The sequence below is a fragment of the Aptenodytes patagonicus genome, chromosome 5 (assembly GCF_965638725.1).
Source record: "Aptenodytes patagonicus chromosome 5, bAptPat1.pri.cur, whole genome shotgun sequence".
Classification (NCBI taxonomy): Eukaryota; Metazoa; Chordata; class Aves; order Sphenisciformes; family Spheniscidae; genus Aptenodytes; species Aptenodytes patagonicus.
Window position 1 is genome coordinate 42,002,792 of NC_134953.1, and position 26,246 is coordinate 42,029,037.

General features: G+C 44.7%; 1 protein-coding gene across 1 annotated transcript in view; it reads right to left on the reverse strand.

The window, feature by feature from the left end:
• PRKG1 (protein kinase cGMP-dependent 1) overlaps nucleotides 1-25,385 on the reverse strand; it is a 541,470-nt gene extending 516,085 nt beyond the window's left edge. The window contains exon 1 of the mRNA XM_076339487.1: nucleotides 25,052-25,385. Coding sequence (XP_076195602.1) covers nucleotides 25,052-25,317 — 266 coding nt within the window. The 5' untranslated portion in view covers nucleotides 25,318-25,385. The remainder of the gene's footprint in view (nucleotides 1-25,051) is intronic.
• Nucleotides 25,386-26,246: the final 861 nt, after the last annotated feature.

Consider the following 26,246-nt stretch of genomic DNA (forward strand, 5'->3'; position numbering starts at 1 on the left):
GAAGGCAACGTATTTTATACTTCTGGTCCCTGGAACAAGAGTGCAAATTCACAACCCACTTCAAAAATCCCCCTGCTCCTTTACAGATAAACAAACGTCAATTTGGTTTTTTTAAACCCACTCTTTTCCTTTTTCTTTTTTGCTTAAAAGCCATGACTATCAGCTAAACAACTGTTTTCAGCTCATGATTTGGGCATGATGTGGCGTGAAGTGCTGTGTGCCACCTCCCCGTGGGGTGGGTGTTTGGCCCTGCTCTGTTCCCTTACATGGCCTGCAGCTCTGGCAGGCACAGCATTCTCTGCATTCTTTTTTTTCCCCTGCTTTTTAATTCTCATTTCTTTTAGGAGGAGAAAGCACAAAACACAAGGAGTAATGCCGCCCTCTACTGCCCTGCTCTCCTAGCTTGAGGAGCATGGCTGCAAACCTTCACACCAAATACTTGTTGAATCACCACCACCACTAAAAAACAACAAAACATCAAAAAACCCCAAAAAAACCCAAAACACTCAATCAAAAGGCAATATAGAAACATAAATATGCATGCATTAGAAAAAAAAAGGGGGCCAAGAGTATTGCTCAAACTCAGCTTTAAGTTCCCACTGATCTATTAATAAATTCTATTTCTCAGCAAGAGAATAGGATTAATATTGCAAGTTTTTCTCAAGTTAGCTACTACAACTCTGAAGAAGTGAATGTGTGGCATATTAAGGGGCATATTTATATAAAGTGGGCATTTATAAAACCACAGTACTGTCTCTCTCTATGTCCCTTATAGTAGTCAAACTCACAGCCTTCTTTCTTCTTAATATTCAGTTCACTTGATAAGCAAATTATTTTAGAGATATAATAACTCTACCTGCAAGTCCCAACAGACCAGACATCACATTTTAGGTAGGTTTTCTCTACCACACCTGTATGTGGTCCCCCTAAAGAGACGCAAAAGATATAGATTGATTTGTTGAAAGCTTGAATCAATGATTTGATTCAGTAATAGACATTAAATCATTGATTCGCACCAATTTCTGGCTCTTGGCCCAACACCCAGTACATGCTGCCACTACATGCTGCCACTACGATAACATGCAACAACTCCGAGCACGCACATAAAAGTCAGGACACATAAACCTAAAAATCTCTATCTTTTAGTATTAATGACCAGTTGAAAGACCAATCTGAAAAAGGAAGACATTTCATTTTCACTATATACCACAATTCTGTATTTAGTTTCATTTCTTTAGATTTTAAATTATTCCATTTTCAGGAGTCTGAATCTTTTTACTTTCCATTTATATTCCCTTGTAAACTCTCAGAAAAGTCAATTCAATTAAAATAGCTCATGCTAATACCACCATACATATACACATATATCACTGCAATTGCAATTAATCCATCACCTCAAAAAAACCAGCTTCCCAAATTCCTCAGATGTACAGATAAAGTTAAACTTTGCAAACAAACTCTTATTTAAAAACATTAATTTCCAGATGGAATTGGTACTGATTGGGCAGCAGAACAGCAAATGCTGAGCATGGAGGTCTAAATTATGAGGAAAGAATCAATACAGGAGCCCCACTAGAATGGAAGATTTAAACAGATTTTTTTTTTTTCCCCTCAAGCTTCTACATATTTTTGTAGGGGACACTCAGGAGATGGGGTAAATAATGTTTTTAAAAGGTAAATCAAACCCAAACAGATTATGAGATTCAGGGAAATAAATTTATCCCTAGGCTGAAACGGTACAGTACCCAATTCTTTGGTGGCAAAGCAAGGTCAGCCCAGGGTCTAGCTGAAAATAAGTTAAAGCATGTCCCAGTTTACATTGTAAAGAAGGGTAAAACCTTTTATTAGCCCAGATAATAATGCTGGAAGAAAGAGGCATGATTTTGAGGCTAAGCCACAAAATATATTTGCGACATCTATATGAAATAAGCCACAAAATATCTACCAGGAGATGAAATTGGAGATGTGAACCCTATGTCTGATATCCAGCCTATGAATGAGCAAAATTCTGCAATCTGTGCTCTTTTGAAGGCATAAGCAACAACTGATATGCCATAATCATTTCTTGTTCACAGGTTGCCACAGCCTGAGCTGGATTTGAAATCTCGGGGAGTATTAAGGCATCTCCATGAACCTGCATGGACAAGAACTGCACCAAACATCTCTGCTTTGCAACACAACCCTTTTCTCGAATAATGGTCTTACACATTCATTGATGGAAAGGAGTCCATTTCTCACCTGTGGCTTGTTCTCTTACTTTTATTAAGAGGCATTATTTGCAATTACCACAAATATGCAACTAACATCTGCATATCAGTGCAACCTATTAAAAAGTTTCACCAAAACTATGAGAGCTGAAGCAGGTTTTGAGATTTTCAGTGGAGAATTCACTTCACCTGGGTAATTCCTTGTTGAGAGGGAAAGCTCAGAGCAGAGGTAAATGCCAAGCCTTTCCATTTCATCTTGGGAAATCAAAAGCATTTCTTAAATTTATCTCTCATTAACCCATTTTAACAGGGTTCTTCTAATTCCATAACAAACTGCATCCATTTAAATTCAATACTAACTAAGAATTACCTTCACAGCAAAAAGCAATGCTTATTAACAAAACGAGCAGGAGGAAAACAGGAATCTTCCAAGAGATTTTCCTTTAGACCCAAACAGACTTATTGAAACGTCCCTTGAGAAATCAGGATGGCAGATGCTTCCCCATGTAAATAAGGAGTCCTAGACACATTTTCAGCATGATGCCTTTAGGGAAAAAAAAACAGCACACAAAAAGAGAACCAAATCTGCATATATCCACTTATATGAATAAGTAGGAAGAGTCAGAGAGAGGGTGTATTTCCATATGAAGGCCTATAGTGTAAATCAATCATCTGCCTACAACACAACCAGTTCCAACTTTCTGGAAAAAAAGACCTGTTTTCCTGAGGCTAGGCGTTATTCATCTACTGGAGAGAGTAGTGCAGACAGAGCATTTGGACGATGACCATTTCCAGTCCTAAAATCTCAGTTGACACTAATTAGTTGAACACAAAGCTTCAAATTAATGCAATATTTTTCCTTTGTAACTACTACATACTTTTTTTCTTTTTACTGGAAAAGCCTTTTACTGTACAGTCAGGTTTTACTGCCCACTGAATGGCAAGTTACATGTTTGCAAAACTAGACCTTCAATTTGTACATCGTTATTAGGACTTCTTCCATGATGCTAATGGGTTTAAAAAAATACATACTTGATTTTTTTTTCCCTACCTCTCTACCTCTTCAGCAACACATAGGAAAGAAATGATAGAAATGTGCAGAGACTGGAGCAGAGCTTCTAGAGGATAACTTATTGCATTACGTTACTAATACTTTTCAGAAACATCTTCAAGTTCTTGCAGAGAGCAGTGGTTAAAGCTTTTAAAAAATGTACCTGCTTCCCCCCTTGAAGGCAAGAAGAGCCATTTGATCATTCAAACCACATCGTTTAACCCATAGTTTTTAACTATAGCTTTACTTTATTTCTATTTATTTTTAGCTCATTTCTGTTCCTAAAAACATAAAGCAGCCTAAAACATGAACTAATTGCAGCTCCTGCTAGCTGCATGGGTTAATTAACATAATTACTCATTCGTATCCTGGTCAGCTTGCTGAATTCACGTACTATATTTCCAGCTTGAATAATTTAACAGGTATTAATTATTTATACCTTATAGCTCTTTCAAAGGAGTTGTTCAGAGTCAATGCCAGTTATTAGACTTGGCAGACAAAGCCAAGCACTGCCCCACGAGGGCCAGCTCCGCCGTCGTGCTTGCTTTATCCTGGGGATTACAGAAGGGAAATGGGAAGGGTTGCATTTAGCCACCAAAAAGCATCATGCATTAAATCTCCCTATGTCCAGTGCTTGATTTATAGACAATGCTAGTGAGTTCAAAGGAAACTGAAAAAATGCATCTCCCTGCTAAGCACCTTTTTCTTTTGGCTAGTCAATATAATACATTTTAAGGGGCAAGATTGCAAGCAGGCAGACATCCTTCCCTCATAATCTTTGCAATAATTTTCTCTTCCAGTAATCAAAGTGCTGGTTTCTAGCTAGGGAAAGACCATACAGCCACGAAATGGTCATCCAAAAAAGGGCGGGTGGGGTGTCTGTTGAACATCACCCACCCACAGCTTTATCTGTGCCCGTCCCACCAGCTGCCCTCTGCAAGCTGCCAAAAAAGCCAGGGCGATCTCCTCCTGCTAGGAAGAACCTCTCCACCTTCCTCCTTTGCTTCGGTGGGGGCCTCAATGAAGAAGTGGCTCCATGCGAACCTGGAGGGTGAAGTTATGACAAACGTGTAAGTAGAAAACAACTAACTAAATGGAGAAATAATGACTAGAGACCAATAACGACACGTATGTATTGGTGGCTCAGGCTGAACTGCTTTTCAGAGTGCTAATATCCCCGCTGTGGGGATATTGAGCAGCTGGAGATGGTGTTGAAGAAGGCAAGCAAATAGCAGAGAGCTGGAAAAAAAAAAAATCTTTATCAAGGACAGAAAGGGCTTGATTTGTTTAGCTTATGGGAAAAAAAAGATTAAGAGAAAATTTAATTATATTATATAGACACTATAATGTAGATGAAGCGTTCAGTATTAAATGGCATTTTGGAGTAGTAGGAAAAGGCGTTACAAGAATTGGAAGACAGGTAAATTAAAATGAAAAATGAGGCACCTATTTTGAACATGAAGGGCAAATAACCACGAGAACCACGTAGCAAAGTGGTAGATCACATACCTCTCCACCTACAACTTGATGTTAGCAGTGCCACCTCAGCTACCTTCTCCTCTGCTCTGCCGGTGAGCTCTGAGGTGCCCATCACAACACCAGCTGAGCAGATTTATGTTATAAAAGCTCCATACCAGCCAGCTTTTTTCCTGCCCAAACATATTTATTCACAAATCTTCCCTTTGCTCTCCATCTCAGGGTCGCTCACTGCTGTTGCTGGTGTGGAGGACGTTGCAGCCATCCAATGTCCCCTCCATTTACAGCCGCTGCAAAGAGCCGTGCTGAAGGGAAAGTATTTTGCATGGCCAAGTCATGTGTGCCAGCACACAGGAGATGCTTCTCCCCACCTAAAAGTTGTTTTTGGGGGTTTGGCAGCTTTCACCCAGGAATTCTTCCCCAGGGTTTAACTGATGAAAATACCAGTGTCGAACAGTGCAGCCTTTCAACCTCCCCTGGTCCCACCGGGCCAGTGCAACCTCTGGTTGCATCTGCAGAGCTCCTTGGAGGGTGGTGTGGTTACCCAGATGTACCCAAGGGCACTGTTGGCTATGTACTTTACCTTATTCAAACCATCTGTTTAAAGATTTCTGGTCTATAAGTCCTTTTACGAGAGCAGAGGGTGGGGAGGCAGACCTGAAAGCATTTTTTCATTCCCGGGAAAGCTTGGGGTCTGTGCAGCCCTCCAGCTTTTCCTTCTGCAGCAACCTCCCTCCATTCCCCGGCAACTGAAGCATCATATTTTTTGATCTTTTTTAACCACTTCCCAGCATTAAGCTAAGGGTTGTCCTTTGCATTTCGCCTCCTTCACCAGGGTCTCGAGGGATGCGTAACCTTAAGTCAAGGCTACAAGACATGGGTCTGTCATTGCCTTAATCATAAAACATTTCCTATCACGTGGAAGATAACACCGAAATAATCCATGGGTGTTTAATCTCCAGCAATAAAGGACTGCCTGGTAACCTCAAATGGTGTTTCAAAATGATCCCATCCACTACCACTGCATGGTGGGTACCCAGAGCCTCATGCAGCCTCTCTCCATCAGTCACTTCTGCACATGCATGGAGAGAGGGGTCGGTCACAGCACCCACATCACCCAGCCCCTCTCCCCCTCTGCAAGACAAGTGTCACCCCCTCCCCACTGGATTAAATAACCACGGCAGCAGGGGACGTGCTGGAAAACCAGGCATTTCGGGACCACCATCAACCTTGTGATGTGATTTATGACTAAAGGCAGATAACATGTTATGGTTTTAATATTCTGTGTTACCCTAGGCTGATCCTGTTACAGTGTTACATCCCTTATTGGAGGTGTTAAGCCAGCACTAAGAACACAACCCAGCCTGACAGCCCCTAATGTATGCAATGCCCTCATCCTCCACAACGACCAAAGACCGTGGATAACGCCGCTACGCTTCATACCTGGTGCTTGTGAGTGTTGCTGCATATCATAAACTTACACCTGCTCTTTTCTCACCTTTCCCTCCTGTAAGACACTGTGGCCAGGAGGAAGATGGCATAGCATCCATCTATTCAACCCCAGCCTTAAACCTGATTTAAATTAATGCTCTGTCCAGACTCAATCCATCCCTGGTTCTCCCACACAGTGGTACCAAACCCTTTTTTCCTTGCACTACCAACTACTCCACCAAGCTCATCTGAGCTAAAAAGGAATAAAAAATTAGGGAGAGATTGGCTATGCAAAAAACCAGGACAAATAGCCCAGTTTTACCAGTCTTTTTACTATCGGGCCAGCATTTTCAGAGCTCAGACTCCATTTCAAGGTGTGTCCATGTGCACCCAAGAAAGCTATCAATATGGAGAAGCACCCGGTAACCATTTTCTTCCCACTGCCCCATCATTCGAGGCTCTCTGTCCATCTCCTGGCACTAAGTGGTGCCACAAGTCAAACACAACTTCAGTTGTCTCATTTGCTTGCAAAGCCAGATCCTTATTATACTGGGGCATATTGCAGTTCGAACGTGAAAGCTCCTGCTTAGCTACTAGTTTCAGCTCAGACTTGGTATTTTTACAACTAGAGATATGCTTCTGAAGCTCTTCACAATCTGAAATACTGTCCTTTTTCCACATATACTTCTGGTCACTGGGATTTTTTAACTTAGGGGTTTTGCTCTCCTCTCTCTTTTTGTCAGTTGTGGCTGCGCAATAGCTTGAAAGGGGTGTTACAATTTCATGAGGCTGGTAGCTGCAAATCTCCAAGCCTATAAATAACGTCCACATGAACATATGCCATTTAATTACCTGTTTAAAAAGCACATATACTTTGCAGTCTGCAAACACCCCCCTCTCACTTAACATCTTCGATTGGTGGCGGGCTGCTAGGTCCTTTCCCACAGCACCGTACACCATCACCCTCCAGCCAAACCAGTACCTTCACCTTCTCTCTGCTGGGGAAGGCAATGCGGGTCCATAGGCAATGTGGCCAGTGTTCACCTCCACCAAACAACATGTCACATAAGCTGTCCTGAATTTCTTCTTCTTGTCCTACTGCTTCTCAAAAGGCAAATCCAGTGGAGCCCCTGAGCAGGAACCAGTGGTACATCCTCCACACAGCTCTTGATCTTATTTCGGAGGTGCCAATGATGCAAGTCCCAAATGAACTTGCCTCGTTTCTCATTTCAAGCCTGAATTTTCCTTCAGTGCTCTTAAATGGGAAGTACACTTCAAAAGAAATATCTGTGTTTAACCTCCTGTACACTTTTGTTGGTTAAAGATCAGTAAACTGTCATTGATTTTAGCGTGCCAGGCCTGCTTTATCACACTGATAAACACAGTAATTACTTTATGCTGAATATATCTTTGAATGTATACAAGTGAAAACTATATTTGTAAAGGCAAAAATGAGAGACCACCTAGAGGTTTTAAAGATCAGCCAGTAATAGGATGACATTTCATTTCTTCAGGAACATTTGTCTGTAATGAAAGCAACGCCTAAGCACATGAAATTGGGTCGTAATTATCCCATTATCATTGCGTGGGTCTGAAGGCTAGACCAAGATAATGTCAACAGAAAATGTTTCCTCCACACCGGGAAATAACTACCTCAATAGTTTCATTAGTGGAGTATTAGGCTCAAGCAGCTTCTGCTGCGAACAAGCACTCAGACAACAGAAACAGCCTGAAACAGCAGCATCTCAGCTGCTCCTTCAAACCCTGTTACTTAAAACCGCCTCTTACGATACAGGTTGGGGAGAGAAATGCTTGTGATGGGACCACCAGAGAGAAAAGGAGCAGAAAAAATCATACAAGCTCAAAGCCATCCTCATGTTCTCACCATGGCAGCTGCAAATAGCATACCTAAAGACCTATATAGCATGTGCTAGTATATATGGGAGCTATATATTTTATGTATATGGGTTAGCATGTAGGCAAGCTATACATGATATATCAGCAGTAGCACCATCTCTAGAGCAATGAGGACATCTTCAGCCAATCCAAGTCCATCTGTTGCAAGAGAGCTGTGGCAATCCTGATGGTCTCCAGGTGAAAGACCACCTCTGCTTTTGGGACCAGGCACCTCAGGCTAAGAAGAAACACGTTAAAATAAAAGGAGAGAGAAAGGAGGGCTTCTGTAGAATAAAATTGAAGTGTTAGCATGGCTTTGCCAAGACACCCCAGGCCGGAGAGAAAAGTCTTCTGCTCACCAACAGCACAGCCTTGCTATAAACACTAGAATTGCCCAAATTCCACTTAATTCACATTAATTGAAGGGGGGCAGGAAAAGTTGCATAATCAGGACGGTAAACTTAATGGTCATAGCTTCCTTAGGAAGGCAAAATATCATTATCCAGCAAGTCCCTGGATAAAAAAATGATCTTATGGGTCAGCATCTTAACAGATAAAACACAGAGTGGGACATGTGTTATGGACAGCCAAAATACTGGAAAATAGAGTGGATCAGGTCTTTATACACTGGCTTTTCAAATTTTCAAAAAAAGGTGGGCCAAAGGGTCATTAACTTTTCTCTGCTGATGATCTTCAGTGAGTTTTGAAATACTGAGAAAAACATTTTGGAGGGCCAGAGGAAAGCAAGCGCTCCACAAAGATTTTTAGCAGGTAAATGGAATTGCACAGATAATTGTGGCAGCTTGACATCGATCCTGGACATCCTTTGGGATGTGCAATTCTCAATTTAATTGCTGAAGAAATTAAGGCAATATAACAAATACCAATCTATGTGGCTCTATGGAAAATAGATCTCATGAAATGAACTTAGCAAGTTTTATTAAACCACCTGCAAATTGGGTTGAAAAAGCATTCGCAGCAATGTAACATAATTAGGCTGCTGTAAACTGGCTGACTTACAAACTTGAGCTCATTGAGCATGTCTCCAGTTCCAGGGGTTTTTATCTCAGTGAAGGGGAGGTTAAAAGCGACGAGCTGCCGTTGGAAAAGCACTCGGGAGAAGCGTGAGAACAGACGGCTAATCCGGCAAACAGCGAGGGCAGGATTTAACAGCAGGACTGTGAAGTTAGATGAATTCAGGCTTGAAATATGGAACAAATATTTAAGGCAGAGCAATTAGGGCAATTAATCTTTTCAACAGTTTGCAAAGGACCATGGTGCTTTCTCAGTCACTGACAAATTTTTAAATGACAATTGGAAGATTTTATTTATTTATTTATTTATTTTAAAGACAAAAATACAGTAGTGAAAACAAAACCTCCGAAAAGGCAAATGGCCCATCTCCTGCAAATGCAGCTAGATGAGCACAGACGACCTCACTGACCTTATAAGATACCCACTTATGAAAACTAAAGTAATTTTCATTCATTCTTCTGCCATCCAACACCTTTTGGGCATGCTAAAAGGGCTCAAAAGTGGATATAAATGTAATTGTAAAGTCTCTTTCTCTAAATCAAGGTTACGCGCTGAATTTACGAACGCTGTCAGCCCAACATCCTGCAGACTTTTCAGTCCGGAAACACGCACAGAATACAGATGTACGGACTTTATCAGCCCCGTATTATGCCTCACAATGTGAAAATGATTGCATGACGAGTAAATCCAACGCCCACGCAAATAACTGCTGCTTCCAGTTCCTAATGAATCACAGACCCAGAACGGGGTCAGAAGAATAGTCATTGTGGGGAAAAAAAAAACCCAGCTCAAATGGACTATTTCACACACTTGCTTGGGCAAGAGTGATCAAAGAAACACTAGTTGGGGAGATTAATGACATAATTTCGGTGGACAACTAACCAATATATTCATGTGAAATTTTCCCCCATATTTTCGCATTTCATTTAAAGCCTTTTAAAGAGAGTTGATTTTTAGCTACATAATATTTAGCAACAGAATGAAAGAGAAGGAGAAGAAGCCTCCCCGATACAGAAGTCAACCAACCCAACATGAAAGATGGAAACCAGTTGTACTTGCTCTCCAGTATCAGAGTAGCAAGTACAGGTTATGGGTCAACCCAGTCAAAAAAGGTGCAAGAGTTAATAATAAGCTGCAGCAGAATGAGCTGGGTGAGAGAGACACAAGTGATTCAACATCTTCTGGATGCAAATAGTCTCTGCAACGAGCTGATTATGTTCACTGATGCTTTAGGATAGACTTAACTGCACAGAGTCAGAAGAGATTAATCAGGCACCAAAACTTCCGTAAAACTGGCCTTCAGTTGACCCGTGACACCATTTCCACTTCCCTTTCCCACGCCTTTTTGCTCTTCTGCCCCCAAACATATGGTTTTATGGAGTAAGAAATTTCATATCCATAACACCCACACAAGCTCAACCCATTTTTTCCAGTGTCTCCTGCTGAGAGGAACGAGCCTCTGGTTGAAGCTGCCACAAGCGATTCCCCACCAGAAGAGAAAACATTTGCTTTGAATTTTTATTTTTTTTAATTATTATTTTAATGCCATGGAGGGGAGGGACAAATTTCAATTTTGCTTCAACCCTCTCTGCTCCACCAGGACTGAGTTATGTGGGGAAGGGAAGATGCAAAACATCAGGGTTTCTGCAAGGGAGACCACTCACTCTGGTCTGTGTTTCCAAATAGGCAATCCAGTCCTTTCCCTGAATTGGGCATCAGATAATAAAACTGCAGATCAAAGCAAGAAACATGCTCCTGGCAGGGACAGCCTGACTGCCAAAACACCATGTTAAAGCCCCAGCCACATGTTATGCGATGAAAGGGAACATATAGATTTCACCCTTTACCTTGACAGAGATTTTGTAAAGCAGCGTGAAAAATCAATGGGGAAAAAAAAAAAAAACAACAAACAAAAACCTTCTGTGCTGCTTTGATTTTTTTTTTTTTTTTTTAAATATTCAATAGTCCTTTTCGGAGTTACGGATGCAGCTTAAGACAGAAATAAAGTTGTCAAGAAGGCAGCCGGTGTATCATCTACCCAGGTGTTCACACAACCTGCTCCCCGAAGAAGCAACTCCTTGCTGCACCAGGGTGTAAGCTGTGACAGAGTATGCATCTCACCTCCACAGAGCCCACACAGCAAGCCGGAGCCTTTCTTCTGGGCTTATACATGAATAGATGTCACCTCATGGATGCCCAAACCCAAGGAGAACAGGGCATCAGAAATGACTTGGGAAGATTTGAAACAGATGGTGATTTTAAGTTTACTGTGCAGTCCCACTCTATGCACTGTCACTAGCAGAAGGAAACACAAAAAGGCAGCAAAATGGGGCAAATGCAGCTTTCCCAGCTAGGGGGTAATGCTCCATTTTTGAGCGATGTCCATAACTGTGGTTGATAACTCAGGTCTCCTCCTGATCCTGCTATTAGACAGTACACTCACCCTGGGTAAGCTATTCACATTCCCCATCTGCAAAATGTGGGCAAAGAGACTCACTTCCAAAGGAAAGCACTTTCAAACCTACTGCTAAAAAACACTCTAACACCTGGGACGTTGTTCTATGAAAATTTTCCCTATAGAAGCTGATCTTGAGATTTTTTTCCCCTCCATTCAGGCTGAAATGGCATCAGAACCACCCACAAGACTTTGTGAAAAGGGTAAGCCTAAACCTCACTGTGCCCCCAGCCAAATACCAGCCTCCAGCTGAGTGCCGCATCCCCATCCGTCCATCGTATCACCAAGTAAAATGGAAGATTTCATCTGAAATGGAAATGGTGTCTTGCAGTGCTACATCAATGAATGGCCGTTATTTGTCCTTATTTACAGGCTGAGCCTCATCGTTGTTTCAATTCCTTTGCTGACACTAACACATTATTTTTTAATAAGCTGATGCTTTCCCATTTACTAAAAGGAACAAGTCATCAAGCCACTGCCCTTATGTACATATCATTATTGACACTTGCCAGAACGAATCCAATCATCGTACACGTATTTATTCCCCATCCTCTTCTGTTACCCGCACGCATCGCGGGTAACTCCAGCAGCAGTGCTCCATCACTGCTGCTGCTTTCCCTTTGCACAAGCTCTATGGCTCTGTCTTAGCACCCATCCTCCTAGCGAGCCCTTTTTATGGATCTGGAGATCCATCGTTACCTGGTACTATTGCACTTATCTGAGTTTTTGCTGTTTGCAAAGCTAAATTCAATGGTCTAAAAGCAGATGCAGCAAAAAGGAATGAGCAATTTCTCCAAGACTGTAGCATCTTCCATCCTGCTCCTTGCTGTGGTGGAAAAATTCACATAAATCATACCTGGTTAAGAAAACGTGATGTACCCCAGCGTCATAAAACATGCTTTTTCCCCATTTTCACTTATTAGTGAGCTTAATTACTCCTTGTTTCTTCTTTTCTACACCAAATCAAGTCCTGGTTAGTTGCTGTTGGCCATGCTCAGACTTCTCATTTTTTCAAGTGCTCAAGGTTTGTCCCTTGTCTCCAGAGGGAGGAAATGTGCATCACCCCCAAGATTCCCTGCGTTTAGCATCAAAATGTTAATACTGTTATGCTGCATTTAAAAAAAAAAAAAAAAGGCATTTTTTCCACCATTTGCCCTGAATTACACAGTAAATAAGTAAATACACAGCCTACGCAGAGAAACCCCCTTGCTGGAAAATTGAATTTCATAATGTAAGAGCCATTCAAGCTGCATGGAGGGTAACAGGCCAAGTAAGCGGGCAAGTCCAATTCATCAGAAAGCTAGTTATTCCTGGAGGCTTTTTCAGGAGCTCCAATATGGACTTGGGAATAAAATTCCTTAATTGTACGTTATGGTATCTGGGATCAAACAGACCCTTGCAAAGAAGGGCTCTCCTGCTCTGCACATATCTGTGGCTCCTTGCTAGTAGGTGAACACCACGGCAAAGGAAAATGCATATCTGCCAGGTAAATATTAAGACCCAGGTGAGACACTTAAAACAGGAGATACTTATTTTGAGGAGGTAACTATCCCATTATCCTCTTCTAAACAACTTTATTGTATCAGTGATCAAATTGCAAAATAAACCAATACATGTTAGTAAAGGAAAGATCTCATGCTATTACTTAACACCCAGTTCTGGTCTTGAAAGGAACATGAACAGAGACAAGTGTGTTAGTAAACTGCTTGTCTCTATAGGGTACACTTCTCTGGTTAAATCTTGCACGATTTTTCTTTACAGGAAAATAAAAAGTCTACTTTTTTTTCTTCTTTTAAAGTCCAAGATTTTTTTCTCATCCTTCCAAAGTAATTTGGTATTTGAAGAATAGGAAAATAGTCTCTTTTTTTAGGAAAATTTAAAATTGTCTCTGGATAAGTATAGGATGACTGCTACTTTCTTAATAAAAGACAACAGGAGAAGAAAAAAAGGGAAAAAAAGGAAAATACACTACCATTTGCTTGTTTTCAAATACCCATTTTGTGGCTAGCCATCTTCACAGAATTTCTTGTTCAGGTATCACGATGCCCAGCTCCCCATGGATTTCACTTGAATCAGTAGAACAAGGCTTTCAAGTTTTGCCTCTAGCCAAAAATGAGATTGATTTCAGCTCTGACTTGCTGAGATAGCTCATTATTTTTCTAACCAGAGGCTGAGCCACACCCAGCAAGCGGCACCCCTAAAATACAGGCGTATCAAGTTTGCCATGCTCAGCTGCCCAGAGCTCAGCTACTTACTGAGAAAGCCGAACCATCATACTTGCCTCGGCTCTAATTCTGTTTTCTATATTAAAAAAAAAAACCACTTCTTGTTGCCCTTTGACAATCATCTGAAATGGCCAAGCTGTTGTCTGCAACAGTGTGTAAATACTGCTCTTCATCCACCTTCTCAGTCCTTCTCTATGACGCTGGTGGAGCTTGCAATGGTGGAGACGCCATCATCTTGTAGCTCTTCGGGGACCACATCCGTGTGAGCAAAATAGGAAAGGATTGGCAGAAAGAAGGGGGGAAACCATTGCACAGGGAGGCAACAAATAATGGGCCAGAGCTGCGCAGTAAGCGATTTCCATGCTCCTCCTGCCTCTGAAGAGCTGCACCATGCAGTAAGGAGGCATTCGTGGCCCTGGTTTCTAAAGGTCAAGGTTGGGGTTACCCCAACATATTTCACCTGCACTGCAAAGTTTAAAAGAGCCCATGGCAATGCGAAACATCCCAGTGCCCACTGCACACTGGTGAGACGAAGCCTGTAGATATGGCCCATGCTGAATACACATAGCCAAATTTCCCCAAAATAGCATCTTCTCCTCCCTTGACTGCCATGAAGAAGCTCAGAATTTGCATGCAGAAATGAAGCTGTTGGACAGGAATGTCCAGGTTGTCTCTGCTTTCTTCATACTTGGGTGGCCCTCAGTCTGGCCAACTTCAGGGCTACACCAGGAGATGCTTTCATTAAATGGATGAGGGTGGGGTGGAGACATCCCATGTGCAGCTCATTTCTGGATGCTGAAGTACAGCTCGCTGCTCTTGCTGCTCTTCCAGCAGTTCATCAAGGCAAGCTCATCCCACTTGCCTATGCTTATCGCCTTCTACCCAAGTTACATGAATTTAACAAATTGGTTCGTTTTTCTTACTTTCATGTGGCCGGGCCACATGAGCCCTCTGGATGTCCAGGCAGGGAAACCAAGGTAGAGGGGTGCTGCAACTCATCCTCCATGGCATCATCAATGTGGTCAGAGCGGTGTTGCATGGCGCAGTGATGGGGACAGGAACAACATACCCAACATCACCCAGCTACAAGATGTGACTTTAAGGTAAGGCAAGACAAGGAAATACCCTTAAATAATAAAATCTTCACTCCAGTCGTCAATGACATGCTCAATGTCTTGAGCATGTGTTGAATTAGTCACACAGGAGCTATGCCATGTTCTTTATCTGTGCTTTTCTTCTTCAGTCATCTTCTCAGACACCACTGCCCTCCAGTGATAAGTGCTGGGACATGAAAAGAAAAATGCCTCCGAGTACCCTTGGAGACACAGCCTTGTTACTGCCAACATTTTCCCGTGCGTCTGCCAGACTAAAGCAACTTTCCAGTTATTTTACCAAAAATACTCTCTGCCACGCTGCAGCCTGCGTTTCCTTCTGCTTGTGACTGCAGTAACGATCCCAACCCAGCTGTGAACCGCTTCCTGATGACCGCAAAAATAAAAGGTTTTCTTGCGACCGAGCCATATTAAAGTCCATTGCAGCCCCGAAGCACTGGGCACGTTCCTATAGACATGGGACAAAACTACCCTCTAATAATTAATTGCAGAGCAATTTTATAAAGCAGAGTTACCCACACAAGCCTCTCAAAAGCTGTTTGCTCCTTCGCGGCTTTTCGCCGTGCTACCTTTCCAAATTACTGTAAATCTAACTTTTCCGTGCTCACTGTATTTCCACAACAGTTCTCCCAGCACACAGATTTATTTTCTTTTGACTTTCAAGAAAACCATGGACTTTAGCAAGAGAGAACATATGATGTATTTACTCTTTCTAGCTTTTTTTTTTTAAGAAATAAATTCTTAAGTGATACAGTCTAGTAACTCCCCGCCAGCCTTATTCGAAGCCTAATATCTCTCCTTGCATCTTTCTCTGCACCATAATTGCTTCTGACATGCCTTCAAACCATCAAAAACAGCGCAGCCAGAAGCCACCCTTCAGGATGTGTTTCTTAAGGGACCCCTTCCTGCTACTGGACACCCACTGAGTCCAGTTATTAAAGTTGCATTTTGGCTTAATAATTACACCAAAGACATCTACCATACACCCAAAATTTGGCACACACATTAAGCCATTCAGAGGATTTGGGTGTATCTGTTTGGGATCTTAGCACATTACCTGCTCAAGAAATTATCCCAGTTATCCTTCCCACTGCAGGATAAATAATACAGAGCATGGATCTTGGGCCAATCCTCAGCATATAAAGCATTAAAGAATTTAAAGAAATTTAATAGTGATGATATCGCATGCAGATTTTAGTTTACTGCTACAAGGGCATCGCAGGTTTTACCCCATTCTACGTACCAAAAAGTCTCAAAACCACAAATGCTCGAAGAAAGCCAATGCCAAAGGAGTGCAAAATAAAACTGATTTAAGTCAAACAGGAGATAAAATTTCCTTTATGCTTAGTTACATCTTCGGCTTTTATTTTTCTACCATCTCTAACCCAAATCGTATATCACTGCAGGCCAGAAAGACTTTAATATCATGTTTACCTGCTGCTGTACCAGTACGTGCTACCCATAATGTGCGTCTATTAAAGCTCCACTTGATATAATCGCCCTGTAAAATATAGAAAGGTTTCCAAGCCCTAGAGAGAGCAGGCAGTCCTGCTCCAGTGTATATAACAGTATACAACGCTCGTCACATCTTTAATGGACAATTTTAATGGACCCTCACTCTTTCACAGATACAGCAGCATCTCTTGGGAGGGGAAACGCAACATGAAGCTGCTTCGGCATGTCCTTCAGAGCTCATCATCCTTCAGGAAAGCCATCAGCTGTATTTTAGGACTATATATAATTTCCTGTTCTAATTGACATTTAAACTAAATTAAAAGTTATACCTGCTCTGTTACACTGGAATTGAATAAATTGGAGTGCATTGCAAAAGTCCCGCCCAAAACCAACAGGTATCTTTATCATACAGCTGGGCTCAACAGCAGAGAAGGATTCAAATGAACATTTTTATTTAGCCTGACATTGTTTAAATCAGTTTGTTTGTGCTACAGTGAAACATTTTCCCTTGACACAAGTTTTCTGGGATTTATTCAAACTTCTTCCTGGGAAGAGAGGAAGCCATTTGATAACTAAGCAGATCTCATGAATCTAATCATCGACCAGCAATCAAAACTGAAGCTGGTGGAGGCAGCAAAGCAGGAGGTTACTGGGGGACAGCAGACCTAGTCCTGGTCACGGGCTCTCCAGGATGTCACTCGAGCCTGCGCTGAATCCAGGATTGTCCCTCCCTGGCTGCACGGCATCTCCACTCTCCCAAACTACCAAAGCTTTGGTTGACCGTCTTGCCATGAGGTCTGGGTACAGCCACAACCAGCTTGCTAGCAGATTTGACTTCAAAGAGCTCGTCACTTGGGAGCACTAAGCCACCAGTATCTCAGAAACCCCAGAAAGATTTAGTTTGGAGGGTCTCTAGTCCGCTCCCAGCACAGCCAACATTGCAGTTACAGCTGGTTGCTCCGGGCCATGTCCAGGTGAGTCAGGGCAGTCCCTGAGGATGGAGAGCCCACAAGCCACAGCACGGCATCGGCAGGACAGATTTGGATGCTGACTCAGAAAGTCCCTTTCTCACTCAAGCACATGACTGCCACCTGATCTTTCCACCTCTCAATACCCCACTGGACACAGCCAAGAGATTTCATTGCACTACTGGAGAGGTTGCTCTCCCTCTCTTGTAGTAATTTGCACAAAGCTTGGGCTTTGCCCCAAACGTGAATTTGATCCAAAAATATAAGCATCACCATTTGTGCTTGCAGATCCCCACAGTTGGGTCCGAAGCATCCGAGCTCCTGCTACAGCATGCGCGGTCCTGAGCTCAGCCTCCCTCCCTCCAGCTTTTTTAGCGTCTCCTTCACGTGCATATGCTTCGTTTGAGACTACAGAGTTTTATTACTAATGAAACAAATATGCTCAAAGAACATCCATGAGCAAAACATAGAAAAACCCTATAAAAAAAGCAGTCCTCATCTTTTCCAGCAGGGAGGTCACGGCGGAGGGTAAAGCTCTTTAAGAAGCCCCTTGCCAAGCTCTGTTAGATATTTTCCAGGACCTGCATCAACTCTGCAGGCAACCGACTGGATATCTTGGGAAGGCTTTTTTCTGAAGTTTCTCATTAGTAAAGCTGCAAAGAGGGACTCACAGTCTTATTTTAGTCCTTTCTATCTCATTTTACTTTGATACACTTCACCGCCCAGAGGATTTTCGCTAGAGAATTACCTTTTCCATAGTACAGTTCTGACAAAAACGACATTTGCTGTGACTAAAAAGAAGCCAAATAAAGAGCGACTGTGGCCAAGCAGTTTACAATACCATATATGCCTACATCTATGTGCTGCTTTTAAAAATGCAGTGGCAAGTGAGACACAGGACCCTTTTTCTCCTCCAAACCAAGAGACGTCCACAAGCTGCCGCGGAAACATAATGCAACACGTTTGCTAGATCCTGTCTCCCTTTTATATTTTTTTTAAAATGATCTGCATCAAAGATCTGAGAGAGAAAAGCAGTTTATCATGACCTTGCCTGGGAGTGTAGCTATAGGTTTAAAGCTTATATGTAATCACATTTTCAGGGATTCACAACCAAAGCAGGCAAGCTCTGGGCAGGCGGAAGGTGGGTTATACGGTAATCTGGCAGCTGCCTGAAAATCTGTCTGCCTGTGGTTTAGTCCCCCAAGGGAGGCACCAAAAGCCTCATGACTTGAGGTATTTAAAAATAGGCAGAAGGAAGAATTTGCAATGACGCTGCTGGGAACAACTCTGCGTCAGCCAGGGATGGGCAGCGGCAGCTCATCTCCCCCCTCTCCCGGGCCTGATCCTGCCCCCAGGGACCATGTAGTCACCCCCTGTGCAGCGCAGTGTCAATACAAGGGTGCTGAGACCCAGCAGGTGATGCACAAGCTGTTAGCCGTGATGCTGACGGTCAGATTTGGGATGTTGTGTCACGGTGTTGTAGGCTTTCCTCGGTGCAAAACCGAGCAATAAATAGTTAAGCCAAATATTTAAAGTTTTCATTAAAAATCACCTGGAAAATTTTTAATTCTGCCATCTTGCCTGTCCTTTTTCACAAGGGCCAGGGTTCATATCAAATAATATATATTTTTTAAAATGTTATATATTTATATATAAATAAATATGTTTGATATTATTTTTGCAGGAGGTGGAAGGCAAAGCTCAATTTAGCTGCTTTTGATGTGCTATTGTAGCGGTGATGATGCCCACGAGGAAGCGACAAATGGATACGATGGAAAAGGTGGTGTCGGTCACCAGGGCTGCTGGTGACAGACAGACAGACGGACGCCTAGCTGTACCCGGCAGAGAGGTGCCATCCGATGCCCTTCGGGAGTGTGATTTCCCCACGTTGCGGCTCGCTTTTCAGGTCTCCCGTGAGCCAAAAGAAAGCAATGCCCAGGGAGGGGGGAGCGATAACTTCAGCCCATTAAAAATTAAAAGAAGGGAAATGGTTTCAATTGATTAACCATAAACATTTGCTCCTCTCTCTCTCTAAAATCCTTCCGCTTATTTTACTGACCTCGGCCCTCTCAAGGGACCCGATGACCCATGCCGTACCTCTTCCTACAGCATGCAACAACCCACTTGTCTCCAAACTTCACTCAATATCCTTCACTGCTTCATGCCACAGACTAAGTTGCTCCATCCAAATAATTAGAGAGGGGATTGACCAAGCAAAGAGTCCAGCTCCCATTTCAGTCACTCCCTTTGCAATATTTTCTGGCTATCTCCAAGTTAAATAACACCTGGTCAAACTTCCCTCCTTTGTATTTTCCTCTCTCTTTGGGCCAGTGATGCGCTACCGACACTACAAGCAATGAGAGCAGCATTAATTCTTCCTATGCTGATATAATTTAATCTAATAAAATCCTTACAATCTTCGGTGTCAATCACCCAGGGACGAAGCATCCAAGGAATGCACTGTCGCAGCGCGCCAGGAGCAGATGGGAGCAGATCAGTGATGGGTAAATGAGGGAACAGAGGCATTTTTTAGGGTAGTGATTAATGTCAATATTACTGCTGCCCCCCGTACCCTTCCTCTGAGCTTTGGAAAGCGATGCTGATTCTTACAGAGACATTGCTAAAGAGAAATAGCAGACACACAGAGGACTCTGAGATAGCAAAACCTGCCTGTTTAAACTATTTAAGGCACAGCTGCTTAGCAGTATCAAATATTAGATGAGCTATGGTCCCAAAATGTCCTTTCCTTAGCTTAAAGGCTGTCCTTAACATAACTGAAGTGTTACACATTTGAAACAGGTTACACATTTGCCCCACAATAGTAAAAAAATAAAGCTCATTTTCCAGCCTCCCGAGGCCTCGAGGGACGGTGATTACAGGTACCGGAGAAGCAGTTGAGTTGTTTTTCACATGGAGGCTGAATGCAGGATCAATATTGCTTTAGCGGCTGGCAGATGATGAGATCATGTCTAAATTATGCAACTCAGCCACCCGGCTGGGAGCTGAGTTCCCAGAAAGAGGGCTGAGGGAGGAAGCGGCACAGCCCCAGCTGCCCCAGGGAGGGAGAAACTCTCTTGCCATGCTTGGAGTGGTTGGAGCAAAGCATGGGTGAAGCTGTCAACAGACCAGCCCTCCCCAGCTCCAGGGGTGGTGGAGACAGCCACGGCAGGCGAGCTGTAAGCCAAAACTGTGTTATGGGGGAGGGAGAAGTGATAGAGAAGCACAAGGTCATGCAGGCGATTCCTTTGCTTTAGGCTGGTGCAACCCAAGCAGCCTGGTCCAACTGTAAGGATGACCTTGCCTTGAGTTTTGGACTAGAGACCTCCCAGATGGTCCAGTTTTTACCCTCTGCGTGGTCAGTCCTGGCCTGAGCGGTACCTAAAGCCCAGCTTTAGCAGCCATGAGATGGGTTGATCCTGCCATCAAACACCAGCTTATTGCAAGTGTTGGAGCCAGGAGCTATATAAAGTTGAGAGCATCCACTCCAATCCTCCATCCACAGTACCATATAGACCACCTGAAGCCTTTAATACTGAGTTTAAACACAGTGGGTGAACACACACTCTCAGCAACACATCCCCCCAACACCTCAGACAAGGTGGAAGGGGGGAAAATGATAGATTCATGCCGGGATTTCATCTGGAAAACCATCTGCAGGATGACTGGGCCAGGATTGTGAAGCTGAAACCACAATACACCCCAATACCTCGCCTTAAACATTAGACCCCACTGCCATCTTGTGGCAAACGCTTCCCAAAATAAAACAAGAGAGGGGAAAACCCATTAAAAAGCTGTGGACAAAGCTAGCTGGTGCAGGGAGGAAGGATGGGTAAGATATTGGGAACAGGGTGAGGAAACTCATTGCTTCTCTTAAATGTTGCTGAGACTGAATCTATAGCACCGTGCCAGATACAAACTGATGCGGAAAAACGGAGACAGGATGGTCCAAACCAAATTTCCAAAGTTGAGGATATAATCACACACATAAAGCGTAATTGCTTGCATGGCTGTGACTGCCTTTTAATTGTGGCCCTGGCACATTAATACCAGCAAAGATTTAGTCGCTATTTCAAAACGTTTAACAGTTCTGAAAGTAATTTAGCGTCGCTCTGGTTCAAATAATGCTTGTCGACCCCAATAAGCAGGATTAAGCTGGAATTAGATATTGCACCCCTGAATTAAAGAATGTAGTTGCTGGAATTTACCGAGAAGACAATTTAAAAGACAGGGATTATGGCTCATGTTGATCATTCATGTGGCACGAAGCATCTTCATATGCTGAAAACCTGCAGATTAGCACCTCTCGGGTTTTCAAAAAGCACCTTGCCGCAGGAATGAGGCAGTTTTGAAAATCCCCACGGTCCTTATCTGGCTGTTAGTCTTAGCCAAGTGCTTTGAGTACACCTCAGCATTTACTTTTTGCATCATTTATCATTTACAGCGCTCGTGCCGTCGCAGAGCCTTTGCTTAGCAACTGGGGATCACTTCCTAGGAACCGCCTTCCGAGGCATTAGCAAAGTGCCTCGATTGCTGTATCATCCAGTCACACCACGGATGGCTCTTACTGCACTAGAAAAAAGAACAACAAATTGTTTTTCCTTCTTTATATTGCAATAAGCACCTGCCAGATGCAGCATCAGACAACATCAAATCTGTGTATGATCCGAAACACTTATCAGGTTTAGGTACAACTGAATAAAAACTCACTAAACAAATATAAATTCATGAATAATTTACAAGAAGTTTGTCTCTTTCCTCAACACAAATCTCCGCTAGCAGGAACGGATCAAGAAAACAACAGGGAAGAATTATATTTTGAAAAACAGACAGAGAAAGTGGCAGTGTCCTGACTATTTTGGAAAAAAAAAAAATCTGATTTACATCAGATATGTGTGACCTTCTACATGGAAATGCTTTGCTTTCTTCCATTAAAATCTACACAATTAAGTTATCAGGAGGAATAACAGCATAAAAACATACTTCCAGGCAAAAGATAACAGGTCTTTCAATACCTTTCTATTTTCACAGCCGCTTTCTTTGGATTTTTGCAAGTCTTTACAACTTTGACCCTGCTACACATTACAGGGATGGGTTACAAGAGGCACAACATATTGCCAGAGACAAACTATTTTCTGCTTTCAGCTGGGATTTAACTACTTTTTGAGTTTCTATCATCTCGTTTACTAGTTTCAACTTCTGGAGAGTTTCAAATGTTGGTGTATATTACAGACAAGCTTACCCTAAATAAAATTAATTACACTGTCAATAGCGATATTGTTATCTTCAGAGATGAAAAAGCATTTGAAGGTTGATCCTGGACCTGGATAAAAATGTTTCTGTTGACATTAATTTGAAATCAATGCACAAAACAGGTGGGCCTAAACATCATATTGGGGTTTTTATGGTATGGAAATCATCTCTGGGTTTTAGAAAAGAGGTATTACCCGCCCCCAACCTCTCAGGGACCTGAAGACTTGTGGGATGAACAGTTTAGATGATCTATCAGCTGCTGTCACTAAAACACAGGCAGGAGACTGTTATAGGTCTGTAAGTTACCCCCCATAAATAAATTAGCCAAAACGCTGTCAGCAGTTTTTAGATGAAAAAGCCAGAGAAACCCACAGAGACATTAAAGGGAGCTGGCACCATACAGTCCCACTTACACCTCCGGTAAGCATTGAAAACTGGGAAATATCGTCATCCTCTTGGCAGAGACTAAGTGCAGCAAAGCCCTTTACCCCCAGTGCCCAGGATGCCGTAGCAGCAACCTGGAATCGCATCAATGGGCGAGAAGCTGCCTGCAAAAAATACAAGTTTATTTAACCCACTGGTGGGTAATAATTTGGGGGCGATAAAGGAAAAAAAGGCAGGTTGCAGGTGCAGCATGTTCAGTACACCTTGCAGCTGCCCATCACTCTTCCAGCAATGAGACAGGAGAAGAATTAAGTGGACCTTAATTAAAACTCAAGAGCAATCCCAAATTGGCTTGGTTACCATCGTCATGGCTACCACGAGTGAGGCCGAGGTATGGGATGATGCCAGGGGATGAAGTGCCAGCCCAGAGGGCAATGGGAAATGCCCGCAGGCCCCACTGAGAGTTTTTCCTGTACGTTGAAACAATGTCTCTGGGAGATGGGAACAATGCAGGACGGGGCAAACGACCTTCACAATATTATGTGGATGCAGCATTTTCTGGTGCTGGCCTACCACCCCAAGCTGGGAACAGCAGGGGAAAAGTCTCAGGCAAGGATTAAACGTTCTTAGAGCCATGAGCAGATTTGATACCTCCCAAATGAGTTAATAAACATGGGTGGGCACCAAGGTCCCTGCTGTTACTGCAGATGCCGGGTCGCTGTCACCTTCCCCTGAGGTAGTTGAGGCTCAGGATGATCACAGCCTTCAAAAAAAGCAATGCCAAAGGAAAAAGTTGGACCTGGGTTTCTCCTCTGGCCACAATATGCGGCCTCCACTTCGGGCCAAGAGCGCGAAGGGATGTGCTAACTCAGGGAAAGGACAAACAGATACACTCTGCTTGTGTGGCCAGCAGTCACACACCTTCCTGGATATAGCAGTTTGTTTTATTAAATCACCCCATACAGTCAGGAAAAAAAAATAATAATAATAAAAAAGCCCAAAGCCAAACACTCCAATGTTTATCTTTAATAGTAAATAGTCTACAATACTACTACAATAGAGTAATAGTCTTCTTAACGAAGGGCAGGGGACAACTGCAGAGGAAAGGGCAGGAGTTTGGTCTGGGTGATGGCAAGGTACATTTTGTGAGAAGATTGAGGAGAGTGGTGTGGATCTGCACCCAAATACACCCGGTTATAAGAAATATTGTCAGGAATTATTTTGCTGAAATAAATCGCTATGCACGGAAGAAGTCAGACCATCTCCTACTCGACAAGCGCCAGTGACAGCTTCTGCTGAAAGGAGGGTGACGCTGGGTCCCGTGTGCTGCAGTCGCGCAGAACTTGAATGCTCCCACAGCAACTTCCCCGTCACACTCAAAATCCCCCAGGAGCCGGAGCAGCACTGTGCTCCCCCGTTTTCACACGGTGCATTAAGGCAAGAGAGTCATGCACTTGAAACTCCCCAAGACCCCAGGTTGAGTGATGCAGACCCCACACTCCCCCCAAAAAAACCCTCCATGGGTACCCGACACCGGCGCAGAGGGATAACCAGAGGCAAACAGGACAAAGCCCACGGGTGGAGGAGCGTGGGCTTTAGTTTTTGGGGAGCGCGTTGGGAGGATGGGGTCAGGAAAGGGGAGCCGGGGGGGAGGGGCAGCACCTGCCCCGGGGATGGGGGGGGCGGGCGGGCGAGTGGGTGCTGCCCGCTCGGGGCTGGCTCTCGGGCAGCGGCCAAACAACTTCCCGGCCCCGCTGCAAACTTTTCCCAGCTCCGAGGAGGCACCGCTGCCTCCCGCCCCGCCGGGTCCTGCCAGCCCCCGCCCGGCCGAGCATCCCCCCGGGGAACCAGAGCGGAGCCGCAGCGGGGAGGGGAAGGGAAGGGGGGCCGGGCCGCCGGTAATGGGTTATCCGATCCCCCGCAGGGCTCCTTCCCGGCGGCTGAAAGCCCCTAATGCGCCCGGCGCTTCCTCCAACCCCCCGGGCACGACTGATGCCGCTTCTCCAGGGACCCGAGGCGGGGGGCTGCGGTGTCCCGCCGCCTCGCTCCCTCCCGGCCACCCCACTCGGGAAGGGTTTTTGCGTGGGGGGGGGTGCCCGTCCCTACCTCTCGGACTTGGTGAACTTGCGGAAAGCCTGGCGGAGGTCGTGGAAGGAGCGGTAGGTCTGCGGCTCGGCCGAGATGCCCTGCGCCCGGGTGGTGCGGGGCCCGATGTGCGGACTGGGGGCCGGCAGCACCGACTGGCATTTGTGCAGCCGCCGGCGCAGCTCCTGGATCTCCTCGTCCTTCTCCCCCAAGCGCCGTTCCAGCTCCTTGATCCGCTCCTCCTTCAGCAGCAGCAGCTTGGTGAAGTCCCCTTCCAGCTCGGTCATTTTGGGGGTGCCCCCCCCGGCGCTAGTGCCGAGCCGGTCCCGGGCCGGGGCGGGCAGCTCTCATCGAGGAACCGCTCGCAGCCGCCGCGGCAGCGGCCGGATCCGCTCCCCGGGAGAGGGGCGGGGAGGAGGGGGGGGGCGGCTCCTGCCCGCCGCGGGTCAGGGCAGCGGCCCCGGCATCCCCAAACGCTGCCCTGCGCTCCGCCGGCAGCCGGCGAGCGGGAAACCAGGAGAGGGAAAAGAAAACACCCACAAAAAAAACAGAAAGAAAGAAGGGAAATGGGTGGAAAAAAAAAAGACGAGAAAAGGGGAAAGAGCTTTTGTGCCACTCTGCGAGGCTGGGATCCTGGAAATAGCAACAATTACCATGTGATCGGAGAGTGACGCAGCTCCTTGTAACTGGAGCCGAAGACTTGGGATTCAAACAAGAGCACTTCATAAATATTAAATTACCTTCTGCTAATGAGCCACGTGGAGCCGCCCCCCGCCCCGCCCGACCCTCCCTCCCGGGAGCTCAGCATCCCACCCCCCCGGGTCACCCCACATCCCACGCTGCTGCGTTGCCCCTCATTGCTCCCCTCCCCCGCACCCCATTCCCTCCTGGGTACCCCCATCCTTCATCCCTGGAGTACCCGCCCTCTGACCTTGCCGGGGCACACTACATGCCACCCTGCATCCCTCCCTGCCAGGACATCCTGTGTACCTCCCCGCTGGGGCACCCCACATCGCACCCCTCTTGGGCACCTGCATCCCTCCCCATCAAGGACTCCGCATCCCGTCCCACCAGGGTTCCCTGTTCCCCACCCTCCTCCAGGTGCTCCACATCCTACTGCACCTGGCTGCCCCACATCCCTGCCCTCTAGGTCACCCCACAACACATGCCAGCCACCCCCATCGTCCTGTGGGGCACCCAACTTCCCACACACCAG